Raw genomic sequence first — 17,090 nt, 5'->3', positions numbered from 1 at the left:
GTGTTATTAATTTTTATGGGATGTAAATTTAATCTTTGCTCATTTCTGAGTTCATCTTTTTTAATTTCAAAACCTGTAAGATGATCATTAAATGGTGCAGTTTTCTCTTTGGCCAAAGCCAGGCTAGTTTTCAGATCGTTGCTTCTTTCTAAGACAAGAGATTCTTTCTGGAGCTCTGCCTCCCCCAGCTTCAAATTAAGCTTTCTCTTTGCTTAATCTAGTCCTAGTTCTTCTGAAACATAGCCCAGTACTTCTCTTTCACATCTTGGAGCCTATCCCCACCCCCACCCCCCTTCCAAAATGTGGTGCAAAATAACATTGTTTCTTTCTTGCTACATAGAGGCTGCTAGACCTGACCTATTGAACTTTATGCCATTTTTGATCCAGCCAAGTGTGGCTGCCTGACAGTTGTTTGTTTTCATTTGCTGTTGATTGTTACACCAAGTTAAAACTGGTCCTGTGAAATTCTTCAGTTTGTCTAAGGAATTGAGAATAAATTCAAAGTTGCTATTTCTGTGGCTTTTTTTTTTTTTTTTTTTTTGCCATGGAATTGGATTAAAGAATCACATTTTCACTTTCCCTGTCAAAACAAGAGCTTATTCCTATTTCACAGCTTGAATCAAGTGTTGGAAGTTTAGTAAAATTGACACCATATCTGTAAAATACACTATTTATTAATTCACTCTTGCAGTTGAAGATGTAAAGTTGATTCTGCTGGCACTGAAAAGCATTATGACCTTTACATATATGGTAAAGAGAAGTTAGATAGCCATATAAGATGCCGTTTCTTTAATCTCCCAAAATAGGTAATGCTGGAGGCTCTTGGTAACTGAGGAATTATATGCTTCTCCTTTTTGCTGGGCTGCTTTGCATATGGTTTGCCACACTCCTGCCCTTTCCTTTTCCAGAATCTGACTGTACAGAATTTCATTGACCAGTTCCAAAAACATAACTATTGTAGAAAATAGAAAAAAATATACCTAAAAATAAATGAATAATACTTCTGTTAACTTTCCAGATGTTGTGTTTCTTTAGTTTTTAGTTTCTAAACTAATTCAAACTTACTATTAGTGGATAAAGTGTTGATTTTTTTCTTATTTTATTCTCTTAAAAAAGACTTTAGATTTTGCTCTTGATGAACCCCTCCCCTTCTTTTTTTTTTTTTTTTTTGTTGTTGTTGTTGTTGTTGCTGTTGTTGTCTAGTTAACCATGATTAGGTTAAACTAGACTGCCTTAAAACATGTTTGGCCCCTTTTAAAAAGGGAAAAAAAATGTGCTTAGAAAGGGGAAGCCTCGGTTTGGCATGTTGTCAAGGCAACCAACCTTATAGTTTCCTTTAACTTGTATGTTATTCCTGTGGTGAAGTACAGAATTGAGCCCAACCTCTTCCTTCAGGAGGGAGAGAAATCGGATTGGAACAGCTATCCAATTTGCTGTTGCACTAAGGAGCAATGAAGCACTGACTAATGAGTCAGTGCCTGCACTGCGTGTTTGAGTGGGAAGGCTGGCCGACACGCAGTAGCAGCCCGATAGCAGCTTGGGAGGGAGGAGCCACCAAACTCACTGCTTGGCCTTGGCCATTGTGAGCTCCATTTTCCATTCCACAGCCAGAGAATTCCTGCGTTTCAAGGATATTGAATAAAGTACAGGGTAAGCTACTGAGTGTATTCAATAAATAGGTTGAACACAATATAGGTAAGTATTGTCCTATCATAGTATATGTGAATCATTCATTTCAATTATTAGGGAAAAGAATGAGAATATTTTAGCCTAGTACAATTTTCAGCTTGTCTTGATGTTTGTTTTACACATTTAATTCTTGTTTACTTTTTCTTTTCTTTAACGAAATATTTGTTGTTGTTAACATCTGTACACTATTTTATGGGTAAGTGATGACACAGAGAATATAACCTAGTTTGCTGCTGATTATTTTACCTGCATTTGAAATGGCACATTATACTTAAATTTCTAGCAAAGTTTTTTTTCTTAGAACTACAGATGGCTTGTTGGGTATATTTTAATGACCTTTGCGATACATGTTTTCAAGCTTCACTCAGACAGTAAAGTTCTTTGTGTGTATTTATAACTTTAATCATTAGATTTAAATAGGGATTTTCGAGCATACAGATCTGAGGTTTTACTGGCATGTAGAGAACACTGAGAGAATGAAGATTTCATTCCCACTTTCAGGCCTTTATCATGTTAAATCGTAAGTCAGGAAACTAGCAATGCAATCCTTTCTGTATCTGTGTCTAAGAAGGTTTTAGACGTTGAACTTAATGCTCTTTACAGTGAAGTATGTTCTGTAGGTGCCAAATAAAGTTTAAAGGCAAGGCTGTTGTCTTTGTTATTGCCATTAAGGAGAGATTTACTACCTGAGATTACCCATTCTTGCAGTTACATCACCAACTCATATAAAGATTATTCTATCTATTAAAACTGAAGATCTGAAGATCACAATCTTTTTGAGCACAGATACTGTGCCTTCACTTGCACAAGATTTTGTAGTGTCTTGTATATGGATTTATTGGTGATGTGTTCAGAGGAAAGAGTTGATCACAATTTTGCTGCAGTTTTACTTGTCCATAATCATATATTTATATCATTTACTCATTTAGCAAATGTGTATTGAGTGCCTATTATGTGCTGGGCACTCCATCAGAAACCCCCATAAGGATTATGACCTGATCCAGGATAAGTAAACCAACAATTTGAGTACTACTAATGTAGTAGAGACAGACCTAGGGTTTATGGGTGGAGCACCAAGTAATCTTGATGAGAAAGTTTCTTTCAGAGGAGGTGATACCTAAGCAGAGACCTTATTGGAATGAACAGGTCATTCTTGGTAAAGAGAACATTAAAAGTATAGGCTTTGTTAAAATATTACTGTTCTTGGGTTCCCTCTCCCCTGCCACATTTGCAGTTTTATAAGATTATAAACTATTAGGTTTTCTGGCTATTCAGCTAGTGAAACTTGTGTTTCTGAGTTACATTTAAAAATGCTAAGTTTCAATTAATAAGTTTGAATATATTGGTCACCAAAATAGCAGTGTCCTGTACTTTTGTTGCAAAAATGCATGTTTGTATGGATGCCTACAATACAAGTTAAGGCTGGGTCCTACATGGTAATGGTCTAGGATTTTCAGCAAATCTGTAAACTCTGAACTATGTCTCCTCATTTTGAATTGAAGAGATTTAACTATAGAATTTCTTAAAGCCCTTTTGAGATCTAAATTGCTATTATTTTAGGAGTCAAAAAAAAAAAAGGAACCCAATAAAAATGAAAAGTAGAGAGAATACAAGTTGAATTTTAAAGTAAAAGAGATAAACTTATTTTCCCCATAAGTCTTTTGGATGCATCATATTTTACTTCTCCTGTGCCAGATATAGCAGGACTAGCTTCCAGAGAATAACTCCACTTCTCTAAATAACTCTTTTCGGTTAAAAAAATGAGTGAATTGTATACATTTTCTTTTTTTTTGAAGAAAAACTTGTCTGTAACTCTGTGTATGTTCACTTTCTTGACTACAGCTTCTGCGGAAGAGGCACATAGGAAATGACATCGTTACCATTGTCTTCCAAGAGCCTGGAGCACTTCCTTTTACTCCAAAAAGCATCCGGTCTCACTTTCAGCATGTCTTTGTCATAGTCAAGGTGCATAATCCATGTACCGAAAACGTGTGTTATAGGTGAGTCAATAGTAATCCCTGATTTATGATCTCCCAGTTTTATTTTAATGGAACACCTTTTTCCAAAATGTCTTAGTTTCCCCAATTCTTATTTCTAACCCTCCAGTTATCTTTTTTTTTTTCTAATTAGATTTCCCACTGTCATCTCTTAGCATTTTCTGTAAGAAATAATTGCCTTCTTCCCATTTTGCCCTCTTGAAAATGTGAAATGCCTAATGGTTCAAAATGGTGGATTACATATTTTCTCTTCTTTCCCCTTACAAACTGCATCCGGCCCCTGCTGGAGCCAGTAGCTTAATCGATCCCTGCCACCAAGCTGGAGTATGTGGCAATTTAAGTTCTTCCCTTTAGGAGAAGTAATCATTGGCATTTGTGGAAGTAAAACATTTCTTCCCCTGCAATATCTTGGAAACACTTACTTCTGCAGGACTACCAAAACAAGGAGTTGACTCTTGCTTTGATGATTTTAAAAGACCATCATGTGCTTGGAATCCAGAGATTGTATCCGACAAGGCCTGCTTTTAGTTTTTACTTCTGCTCTCATATTCTTTCTTGGGAAGTAACTGCAACTGCAAGATCATGCAAGACCTGAGTTTGAATCCCAGCTCTATCCTTATCACGGGGCTTTGTGAGAGTTAGTTTATTTTGCTGAGGCTTTGATTCCTTGTCTTAAAATTGAGTATCACAGTATCTGCTTGAAAGTGTTGGTATTAAGGATAAATACCATAAATTATGCAAAACCCCTATTAGACTTCCTGGCACTTATCAAAGGTTATTTCCCTTTATAATCCTAAAATAGTAATTGCAAATTCAGACGCTTACTGAGACTAGGCAGTAACATGAATATAAATTGTTAGAGAATGGTGGAGCCTGTAAAACTGTCCAATACATGCTACCCTAAAGGCAAAAAAATCATTTTGTAGCTAAAGAAAACTAGTCTATATGTTAGAGTGTTGCCCGTTTGCATCCCCTCCTAACTACTAATCCACGTTAAAAAAACACTTGGAATCTGGATATCAGTAGTTCTTAGCCTTAATTGTTGCCTCAGAGTCAGCTTTTTAGACAAACTGATTTTCTGACCCTACTCTGAAATATTCTAATTTAATAGATGTGGATGTGACTTAAGTTGTCTGCATGTGTTCCTCCCCAGGAGATTCTTATGCACATCTCAGTGAAAGACCAGAACTACTCAGAACCATTTTTAAAAATGTTTGGAAAAAAATAGAATATCCTGTACAAATTATGTACTTAAAATAGATAGTGTTGGCATAAACATGGTACATTGGCTTTTTCTAATGAGATCTCACACAGTGAATGGTAATTATCAAGAATAATCTTAAATGAGCCTTCCTAATGGATGGGAAACTTAAACCTAGGACTATTTTGTATTTGGTGTTAAATATAAATACAGTATTTGGCTGCTATATTTAGATCGAATTGACCATTTTTAATTACTTTCTATCTTTAGTTTATGCTTATATCATACGGTAATTCATTAGTAGAAATGATTTTAAAGATAAGAAATATCCATTCGTATTTACTTTTTTCAGGTTTTCCAGTTTTAATTAAACTACAGGGGGGGTAATTTTCAAAACCAATATTAGTGTAGATCTTATACATAAAAGTAGATTGTGTTATTTTTTTCTATTATAGGAGATAGCATGTTGTTCTGGTTTGCTAATGCTGCCAGAATGCAAAATACCAGAAATAGATTAGCTTTTTATTTGGTTACAAAGTTACAGTCTTAAGGCCATAAAGTATCCAAGATGAAGCATCAACAATGGGGTATCTTCACTGAAGGATGGCCATTGGCATCCGGAAAACCTATGTTAGCTCAGAAGGCACGTGGCTGGCATCCGCTTGCTCCTATGTTGCATTTCAAAATGGCATTCTCCAAAATGTTGCTTTTTGGGCATTTTGTCCTCTCTTAGCTGAAGCTCCTCTTCAAAATGTCACTCTTTCAGTTGCTCTCAGCTCTCTGTGTGTTCTTCCAAGTGTCCCTCGTGGCTATAGCAAGCTCGCTCCTTCTATTCTGAGCTTATATAGTGCCCTAGTAAACTAATCAAGGCCCATGCCAAATGAGTAGGGCCACACCTCCATGGAAATTATCCAGTCAGGGTTATCACCTACAGTTGGGTGGGTCGCATCTCCATGGAAATACTCAATCAAAGAATTACCATCTAATCAACACTAATACATCTGCTCACACAAGATTGCATCAAAGATAATGGCATTTTGGGGGACATAATACATTCAAACTGGCACACATGTGCAAATCATTCAGAGATGAAGTCATTCTAGTTTAAAAAACCACATTGTTTTCACTAAATTGACATTTATTATGCAATTTAAATGTAAAGTCAATACAGTGCCTCAGACTTTTGAAAGTGCCTCACAAACATTCATGTTTAAAAACACAGATATCTCTCAAAGAATCACTGATAATTTTCTGGAATGCTAATTGAATAAATTCCATGGCATTTTATGAAACTATATATACTCTGTCATATGGAGCAAGATTGGGGTGCCCAAATTTTCCAAACACAACTTTTAGGTTCCATATGATGCTCTCTCAAAACATGCCACTTGCAAAATTAATTGGCTAAAATAATGTCCAAGGAAGTGATAAAATATGGTCCAGGTCTACTGTTTTCTAAATTGCTGTGTCTTAATCCAGGGGTACATTTTACAGAAGACTGATGATCATGTATGCTTTAGGCAGACTCCCATGAATACTGCTTCTCTCCTAAGCACTTTGTAGGTATTGAGTGGCAGTGAGTTCCAGTTTATGCCCTCTGACTTGTGAGGTCCTACCACACCAGTTAATGCAGAACCACCTGCCTTTACAACCATCCAGACAAGCTGTTGGGATGAGATGACCTCCTCTAATGAAAATTGTGCAGCGTGATAAGGTCACACGCCTGAGAAGAGCACGCAACCACCCAACAGAGGTGGTCTAAGGCGTCACTCATGAGTGGAGCAGGATTCTCCTTAAGAATTGATAATGCTGGGTCTACTTGAATATTGAGAGAAATAATATGTCAATGTCCTCAAAACTCTTTGTTGCATGTAATTTTATCATGAAATTTTAAAAAGCAGACTTAACTAACTGCCTGACTCTTTATAAACAAATCTTTAATTTAATAGTTGTAGCCATTGTAGAGATAACTTTGAGGGATTTATGTTTTTCTTTGCTTTCCATGATAAACTCTTTGCAAAATGTGTGCCTCAGTAACTAAATGAGAAGGCTTGCTCTATGGGCTAGGTAGCTAAAAGTCAATTAACAGTTGGGAGATATCTACAGAAAATGATGACTTTAGTTTTAGAAAATTTAATATGTAGCCCCTTCTGACAAAAATTAAATGACAGAGTCAATCAATTATTAAAATGATGATTGTTTTAATGATAATGATTAGATCGACAATAGCTTGGGTAATAATATCTTTACATTCATCATCTCATTTTACCCTCACAGTAGGCTTTTGAGGATGGTACTATTTTAATCTCCATTTTGCAAATGAGGAAACTGAGGCATTAAGTAACTAACTCAGAATCACACAATAAGTTGTGGAACTGAAATTAAAACTGGGGCACCCAACTCCAGAGTTTGTGCTCTTTTACTACTTTGTTTTATTTCTTCTTGACCAGTAGGCTTAACTAAAACTGTCTCACTTGCGTTTTAAAAATTGCTCATCTTTTTATTTTTGCTTTTGGTAGAGGGGTTTTATATCTAAATCATCAATAAATACTATCAGATTATTTGGGTGAAATAAGAAGGAATTCTAGAATATATTCTCATTTCAACCCATTGAAGCTGTCTGAATCTGGCACAAGAATATTCCTTCTGACTTCAACTCTGCTTGAAGAATTAAGGGTTATATGAACTTTTATAACCAGGTATCTCTAATTGATCCCCACCCTTATAATATCATAGTAATAATATAATAACCATGCCTAACACTGATTTTTTTAAATAAAAATTTGAGATGTCCAGGGTTGTTTATTGATCAGGGCTACAGCATGCATTGTAAAGGAGATGTCAGATGAGATATTAGGGTCTAGAATTTTGTGCAAAAAGGATTGCCCTTTCAAAAAATAGAGACAGTGTACCTCTGTTGCAGGTAACTGGTACCATCGCACAGAAGTGAGATGGGCCAAAACTTGGAGCGTCACATTGAGAGCAGTCTTTGAGAATATTTGGATATAGGGAATTTCCCTCTCATGCTTTAGCTTAAGAGCATTCAAAGATGCAGTCAGAAAGTAGTTTGAGATCCACAGAGTTAAACATAGAAAAGTAATCCTCCAATGTGTCAAATGGGATTTGACCTCCTCAATAACAAAGGCATTCTTTGGGAAAAATACTTCAGAGGATCTATGCTCATTATTAGAAGAGAGAAACCCATGAATTTATCGTACACAATATTTGAAGGATAGGTTCCAGTGCATAGAGAAGCATTTTGAGCTCATTAATCATTGTAAAAAAGAGAAGCAACAAGGTGTATTTAGACTAATCACAAGTTCAGATAGGTAGCTTTGGAGCAGCTTTCCTGAAGAAACCTATGGGAGGACGAATCAGTTCCTACTCAATCCAAAGTGATGTCCACTCTAAGGATGGTGGTGAAAGGGAAGACTGGCCAAGTACGTTGTTGGCCCTCAGGCAGCTTCAACCTCTGCAATGTTCTTAGGACTTTCCTTTCATTTTCAGGACAAAAGTCAAGTCTCTGTTCCCCCTGCCCACATTTAATGCATGTACTATACTATACAGCACCACCAAGTTGTGTTCATGAGTTTGGTGTATCGGTCCCAAAGGGAGGCAGTCTTTCCCTTCGCCTTCCTTTCACCTAAGGCCCCATCCAGCCTATCATCCATCTTGATGCTCAGTTCCATGTAGGTGATTAACTTCACTATAATGTGTATAGATTATATGAAAGTTAAGAGAGAGCTGAGGACTGATCTTTTTAGAGTATAACCAACCATATACCAGAAAAAGAATTCATACCAGACAAGAAAATTCTACAAAATGTTTTCATTCCTTAATTCACCTCTTTCAGGATTTTCCATGATGTTGCAAAAGAAGGAAAGATTGCTTCATTTGTTTATCTTAATGCATACATTATCAGACTGAGCAATTGAGGGATTAGGACAAATTCTTGGTCTGCAGTGGCTACTTTAGTGTTTGTTATTGATAAAGAAGAGCAACGGGAGCAGAGCTGTAGATGCTTTGGGTTCATTCACTCACTCATTCTAATCCTTCATTTGTTAATTAGTTCACTCTTTATAATTGATCTTATTCAAAGAATAAGACAACTAAAACTGCTATCTGATATAGGGGAGCATTATGGTTTTGATATATTAAAGTGGTTATTATTATCACTGTACATTTGATTTCTTCAGTCCCTGGAATCTCTTAAAACTTTTCTCCCATAAAACCTTCATTTAGATTTTAAAAAATGTGATCAAGCAAAGCAAGCATTTCCTTTAAAAAAGTGACACTTAAAAACGTTGGCCCCCATAAGTATGATCTTTCTATACAATTTCATTGAGATCCCATGCAACCAACCAGGGCTAGACTCTCTTCAGTTGGGAGTATTATTATCTTTCTCAGTGATAACCAGCCATCAAATCACAAAGCACCAATCTAGCACCATCTGAAACTGCTTGTCCCATCCCCCTGTGGACCCATTATCCTCCATCTACAAAGTTTGAAAGGTAAGTTTTGTTAAAAAAAAAAAAAAAAAAACTCTTGAAATACCCAGAAATTAGGAGAACAAGAAGCAAGAAGATAGATGTGTTAAGTTGCATTTGTATTTGTCAAATTTCTGAAGGTAAATATACTTGTTTCTCTTGTTTCTTCCCCAGTGTTGGAGTTTCTAGATCAAAAGATGTGCCATCATTTGGTCCACCCATTCCCAAAGGTGTAACTTTTCCAAAGTCAGCAGTGTTTCGGGACTTTCTTTTAGCCAAAGTAATAAATGCAGAAAATGCAGCCCATAAGTCGGAAAAGTTCCGAGCGATGGCCACTCGAACGAGGCAAGAATACTTGAAAGATCTGGCAGAAAACTTTGTCACAACTGCCACTGTGGATACCTCTGTGAAATTCAGCTTCATTACACTAGGAGCAAAGAAAAAAGAAAAAGTAAAGCCAAGGAAGGATGCTCATTTGTTTAGCATTGGAGCAATCATGTGGCATGTCATAGCACGGGACTTTGGCCAGTCTGCAGACATTGAATGTCTTCTTGGAATTTCCAATGAGTTTATAATGTTGATTGAAAAGGATTCCAAGAATGTTGTATTTAACTGTTCCTGTAGGGATGTTATTGGGTGGACATCTGGATTAATGAGTATCAAAGTGTTTTACGAAAGAGGAGAATGTATCCTTCTGTCTGCAGTGGATAACTGCGCTGAAGACATAAGAGAAATTGTTCAGAGATTAGGAGTAAGTACATGTTTTGTATTTTCCACCATCTTTATTTCTTCAACCCAGATTCATAATCACTTCCACTATGGAAATTTGAACATGATGACAGCACTTAGCAAATGAATTACTCTTTCTTATGGATACAGAGTTTCTTTTTAAATGCTGGGTCCTTTTGAGAGGGAGGTTGCTGAAGACGTGAATAGTAGAGAATTGCCAGTCGTAAGTTGCTTGGAAAAGAAAAGTTAAACCAATTTTCAAAAGAGAACATCAGGATATGTGTTTATAGTATTTGAAGCAACACAGAATTGCCTAAATTTTATGTCTGTTTGTAGAGACCGACATGACAGAACCTTCCCAGAGCGTAATTAATAGGCACAGAATTGCTGTTGATGATATAAATGATTAAGTACTACTTGTAGATTCAACTCTGTGCATATTTATAAGCAGATATTTTTGTTTAATCTGCCAGATTAGATATGTTTTCATCTTCTAGACAGTTTTCCATCAAGTTAGAAAAACTAAAACAAATCAAGCTTAAAAAGTATATTGTTTTAAATTTGTATTTAGTACAAAACCCCTAAGTTATATCCATGGTGTTCAGCAGTTGTATATGTATCACAAAAAAGAAAAAATTCTATCCATTTCCTTCCCCTTTTCCTCCCACCAAATATAAATCTCCCCTTTGTTATTTGACACCTTTCGTAAGAGACAATAAAATCAAGTCAATTTGCTAGCCCTGGAAGATCCACTGAGTCATCATAATCTGTTCTTCTGAAAACACAGCACAAACAAAACAACCACCAAAATGCACCATACGTGGCCATTGACGTGCATAGGTATATGTAGACAACATATTTGTACCACTGAATTTCTATCCAAGAATCACACAGTTCTTACCCATTCACTGTTCTATGGACCCTATCCTCACATTTTCTTAGGACAGTGATTGTGTGGCTAATGTGACTAAGTGCCTAATGTCTGGAATAAATTTGAGGAAAGTATTTACGTATCTAGGATGACTTGCAACACAAGATATTGGAAGCAAACCAACCCATCAAAGACTATTAAAGGGATTAGAACATAAGGGTTGGTACAGACTAATAACAAGTAGAAACAAGAGAAGTGAAAGGAGGAATATTGAGTAGCAATGGAGATACTGGAAATGAGTGCCTATTTGGCAGATAAACTCAATGCTCGTGTTTCTTGATGACAGAAAATAAAAGTAAAGGTGCCTGGGTACAGGGAGAGAGGGAGAGTATTAGCCTAGAGATAATAGACAAGGCAGCTTTGTGGATGTGCGACCTGTGCAGTCACATACAGCCCTGCTTTCAGAAGAACCCCATGCTTGGTTTAATGCTCTAATGTCGCCGTCTTGAAATTCTCAATAATGTTTGAGCAAGGGCCCTGCATTCTTTTTTCCATTGGGTCCCCCAAATTATGTGGGCAGTCCTGGTACAGGGAAAGGAGGCTCCTATTTGCATGTGATAATTGAGCCCATGCAAGTGTGTGAGGAGCTCAAAATAAGTGAATCTCCTTTAAACTCAGCCTTTGGGGATGATGAGAAGCAAGGAACAGTGAGGATAAAGAAATGGCAAAATAATAGTATGGGAAGTGGCAGGTAGTTGGAGAAAATGAGCAGAGAAGACTGTGTAGATCTCTGGAAAAGCTTGCTCATTTACTCTTCAGTTTAACATGGATATTAAATTTCAACTGAAAATTGCATCAAGATTTGAAAGAAGGTCGGGCACATTTTATATGTAGTCTTTTGGCAGAAGAGCAGAGGAAGTGAAGGAAAAATTTATTCAGATTGTTCATGTTAAAAAGTTTCTTTTTCAACAGTTTTAAGTTAGTTCAGTTTATAAGTTTGGGAACTTCGGTTCAGAACTTCAACACTAAGACTAGCAATCCCTTTCCACATTTCGTTAAGCCCTGAACTGTCATTTCTGTATGTAAGAAGTTGATTCATGGTGTGTGGACTTGTGGTAACCATGGAAACGGCAGACACAAAGGTGATACACTGAACCAAGCCCCATTCCCACAGCTGTATTTACAGTCATCGGTTTTCTTAAATAGGTATATATGTATTCAGAGCATGCTTCATGGAAATGGAGCATCTATTAAACTGAAACTTCATATATTGGCTCTATGCTTTTGGAGATATATTCTTGATACCTTTTGACTTTAAATTTCCCACAAATAAGTAATGTCATAGTCATCAGATAATGTTTAATGAGCTCATCGTTTTCTGTCATTGCATTTAAGCTGCTCTAGGTAAGCAATTTTGAGGGTTGCACTGATTAATTACTGGGGCTTTAGTACACTGAGTGAGATGCCAGCCTTTCTTCTTTCACTGTTGCTTTTTATGGTACATCCATAAAATCACATTCTTGGGAAAAGTGAGAGTGCTGGTACATTTACTGCTTGAGGTTGCAGTGCTGAGCCTCCCCTCAGGGATTTCCAGTTTGGCAGTGATCAGCCCGATGCAGGTAGGCAGCCTGTAGACACAGAAGACTGCTGCCTGCAGAGAGCACCATCCTGCCAACTTCCCTTGTCAGAGATGTCCAGAGAATCTGGCTGGCATACCACACATTTGACCAGAACTTCCTTTACTACCCAGGCAAGTGGCCTAGAGGACTGTGCAGGACATCCACAGTGCTGGTGCCATACACAGCATTTACAGATTTTTAAAACTTCTGACTTCCGTCTGTCCTGCCTTGAGCCTAGAGACACAAAACTCGGGGTTAGCTTATAAGTGCTGATGGGCTGTTTTTATTTTTAAAGTTGAATGCAATTGTCTCTTAGGTTTTTAGTGCTTGATGGATGAAATGTGTAATGGTTTTGAAAGTTGTCACTTTTTTCCCCATTGCTATAATCCATCTAGAACTATAGGATTTGTATGCTTGAAAGCCAAGTAAATTGATATTAAGAATGGAGAGGAGAGAATTATCCGAGCCCAACTTAAGCTTGCAAGCTGTAAATCTAGAAACATGCTTTAAGGAAAAGCAGGACACCTGTATCAGGAATAGATTTGCCTTTGAAGAATTAAACCATTGTTTTATTTTCACTATTTTCTTTGCCCTTGATGCCCATGGTTAATTAGGGTGAACGGTGAATTTAAACCATCCTTGTCTTGTTGCTTCGATAGTTTGAAGGGAAGGGCAGGAAGAGGGTGGGCACTCTGTAGGGCTGTGACATCCAGTGGGGTAAGGGCATAGGTGAAGGGGCATGAGGTTGAGGCTTGTGTGTGCCCCTCTAATACGAGGGCCTGAGCAGGAAGGGGTCTGTAACAGTCTCTTTCCTGTCTAGATCGTGACCAGAGGCTGCGAAACTGTGGAAATGACCCTGCGGAGGAACGGGCTGGGCCAGCTCGGCTTCCACGTGAATTTTGAAGGAATCGTTGCTGATGTAGAACCTTTCGGCTTTGCCTGGAAGGCTGGTCTTCGCCAAGGGAGCCGCCTCGTGGAGATCTGCAAAGTGGCTGTGGCTACTCTGACCCATGAGCAGATGATTGACCTGCTCCGTACCTCAGTAACTGTGAAAGTGGTCATCATCCAGCCCCACGACGATGGCTCACCCCGACGGTAAGGCATGGGAGGCTCCAGGCAGGACACTCAGGGCAGTGAGCTATGTTTGCTTCTCCTTGGCTTCTTTTGCAGCTGGCTCTCCCAGCTGCTCCAAGGTCCTCAGAAAACATAGTCAAGCGTATCTTCCTTCACTGTTGTTAGGATGTCACCCATTAGAGCAATCCAAAAAGAGCTTTAAAATAGGAAAGAAAAAAAAAGGTTTCAATGTATAGTAACTAATGAATTATAATTCTGTAAGCAATTAGTGGGAAATTCACCTCATAAAAGCTGAGACACATGCCAGCTAAGAGCAAAGCGACTGCTTGGTTCACCTGGGCCTGTGATACTAATGACCAGCCTTTGGCAAATTAAATACTCTTCTCTGCAAAACTGGAATTCCTTTCTGTGTTGTGAAGTTATTGGTTATAAATAGGATATTTAAGAGATCAGTGCCTGTATTTATGAAGGAATATTGAAACACCAAATATAATTTGTGTGATAACTACTCTGTTCTACACATTGAAGTTCAAGAGAAGAGAGGTGTTGAATTGTATTTAGTAGAGGCTTCCTTTATTGGTTTGGGTTGTTGTTACAAGCTGTCATGAAAGCATGTGAAAAGAAGTGGTTAGACTTGAAAACTCAGAGGTGGATAGGTAGAAAGTAGGAGCAGGAATGGAATTAGAAAGCACTCCTTTTCCATTACTAACTGAAAATAATCCTTCTCAACACCAAGAAAATATTAGGCCAAAAGAAGAAAGAATGCAATTTAAAAAGATCTGTCTTTTGAGTTGTGGCCCACTACTTGTAGGTGCAGGGTGTCAGCTAGTGCTGTTAGAAGACATTTCCTCTAGCTCCATCTCAAACTGGAGCTCTTCACAGGCAGCCTTATGCACTCTGGCTTTTGAGTGTGATAAGTATGCTTGGAATCCAGGTATTAGCTGTGTGATCTTGGGTAGTTTACATACTCTCTTTAAGCCTCTCTATCTGTAAATGGGAATTATAGTAATTCCTACCTTGTATGGTTTTTATAAAGATTAAATAAGATGATGTGTGTAAAGCACTTAACATCTGTCTAACATGACCAGTACTTCATACATTTAAAAAAATTGTAAGACTTCAGCATATTCAGTTGAGTTGCTTTCATATTTAAAAAAGAAATTACATATCATGCAAAGATTGCAGCATTGCTCTACCTACTTCATGGGCTTATTTATATGGTAACTGGAATCATTCATTCTTTCTCCATCTCCTTCCTTTGTCCTGTCCAATAATGCCTTCTGCAATGATGGATATGTTCTATATCGGCATTCTTGAACATAGCAGTCTCTAGCTGCATTTGACTTTTGAGCACACGAAATGTGGCTAGCGAGACTGAGGAAATGAATTTTTCATTTTAATTAATTTAGAGTTAATGAGCCACATGTGGATTGTGGCTACCATATTGAATAGTGTAGCTCTAAATGATTATTTCCTTTTACAAAACCATGAACCATCTTTCTCTCGAGTTAATATGCAAGATTTTATAAATTTCTGTTTCGCTTGGCTTTCTTCCCATCTGCTCTGAGACTGTCTTTCTATGACCTTGGTTCCTGTATTTACCCAGTATGTTTATAAAATAAAAGTTTAATAAGCAGAAATTCCTCTTGAAAGTATTAGTCCCATGTCACATGAAATTTCCAAAATGTTTCTCATTTCTTACTTGCCTGATTCTGTCCTGTTAAATCCATTTGCTCTCTAGTAGTCCCATGAATCACACATAGTGGTATAAGTACAAATAAAGATGAAAAACTATTTTATTTAAAATTAGACTTCTAAGTTTTTAGGCATTTGAAGCAAAGATATTGTGTATATGAAAATCTTTTACAATAAATTTTAAGCCAGCTATTAAAAACTTTTCCATATAGTAGAGTTTCTGCCTTCTTATGGTAGAAATAGACATTTGTAATTCAAATATTTTATGGTGAAAATCAAACCTTTTATCTGTCTCACAGGTTAATTGCTACCTTAGTGTTAGACAGAAATGTTACCATGTTCTTTTTTTGGGTTGAAAAATGGCATTTCTCACCTATTTTTAGTTTTGGTCTTCTATAGCTCAGTAAAACAGTTTTTAAGTTTCAAGAGATCTGGTTAATAAAAATGGTAACATTATAATTGTGTTTGGTATTGAGAACTTATGATTTAGAAGAACAGGAGTTCTTAAGAAATATGGAATTGTTTTACAACTAAAACAAATAAACAAAAACTACAGTTTGCAAGTTCTGGCTGTCATCTTTTTATTGAAAGACATGTTCTACATCTAAAGAGAGCTAGTTGTCTGCTAAAGACTTGATCCACACATAATTAAAATCTTATTCTTTAACTGCAAATTCTCTCAATGAACTATTCAGGTTATTTATTTAAAGATTTTTGCCTTTGTTTCCTAGGAGTCCCATTAATGTCTGTCTTTCCCTGAAAATAGAGGCCTTTCCTCCTGATTAATCTGAAATATTTAACCTCAGCCAGAGGATTAGAATTAATTATGTGCCTGGTATACAAATTGGCAAGCAATCAGTCTTACATTTCTACAGGTCCTAAAGGTTTTAAGCCTAGCAACTATCATTTAAAGCTCTTTCAATTCCATCTTCCAAATTTCTGTGAATTTGTAAATTTTTAAATCCATGTTTTTGTTAGTTTTGGATTCATTTTCTGTCTGTAAGTTCCGGGTACCCTGAGAAAAATACTTGCTTTTGTGAAACAGCTTCACCTTTAACAAGAAGTTTTCCTTGCAATAACAGTCCTTTGCTTTAGATGTAATATAAGTATGAAATGGCACTTTAAATTTCATCCATGCTTCAAGCAGGTTTAGCTTTCTGCATTATTAGATGTTTTAAAGAAACTGTACATACAGGCCTAAGAAGGGAAGTAGATACGCTTGACTCATTTAAAAAATTAAAATACAGACCTTTTGAACTAAACTCTGGTTAGTATCATTGCGCCTGCAGCAAAATATACAAGGATACACCTCAAGCTAAAAATACACATTTGATTTGTGGCTTGGGAAATCACCACCATCTACTTTCATACACTGACCCTTAGTGCTTATCAGGAAGGAAAAAAAAAACACTCATTTGAATGGACTTGTTTATCTCTCTCTCTCCCTTATATATTTGTTTTTTCTTTTAAGCTGTCTTTAATGTAAGGGACATGAGGACTACAAAAATGACCGAATTAATGATTGCTAGTATTTTAGTCTTCATAAATAATATGAAGAATAGAATGAAAAATTCTTTGATTCATTTTTGCTGTTTATCAACTTGATTTTTGTCCTACAGGATATTAGTGAGAAAATAATTTGACATGGAACCCATCTGCTCCTGTCAGCAGAATGAGAGGCCTGTCATTTAATTGACTCGCTTCTTGTTGTCCTTAGGTTAGATGGGT

The 17,090-nt window shown here is 36.9% G+C and overlaps 1 protein-coding gene across 6 annotated transcripts in view; it reads left to right on the top strand.

The window, feature by feature from the left end:
* The window catches only part of SIPA1L2 (signal induced proliferation associated 1 like 2), a 261,788-nt gene that overhangs the window by 183,736 nt on the left and 60,962 nt on the right, over window positions 1–17,090 (top strand). For all 6 annotated transcript variants that reach the window (XM_037820966.1, XM_037820960.1, XM_037820991.1 and 3 more), the window contains 3 exons: window positions 3,532–3,689; window positions 9,549–10,125; window positions 13,414–13,688. In XM_037820966.1, the coding sequence (XP_037676894.1) occupies window positions 3,532–3,689; window positions 9,549–10,125; window positions 13,414–13,688 (1,010 nt within the window). The remainder of the gene's footprint in view (window positions 1–3,531; window positions 3,690–9,548; window positions 10,126–13,413; window positions 13,689–17,090) is intronic.

This window comes from Choloepus didactylus, chromosome 2, assembly GCF_015220235.1.
Source record: "Choloepus didactylus isolate mChoDid1 chromosome 2, mChoDid1.pri, whole genome shotgun sequence".
In the NCBI taxonomy this organism is placed as follows: Eukaryota; Metazoa; Chordata; class Mammalia; order Pilosa; family Megalonychidae; genus Choloepus; species Choloepus didactylus.
This window is presented reverse-complemented; position numbering and strand designations above follow the sequence as displayed.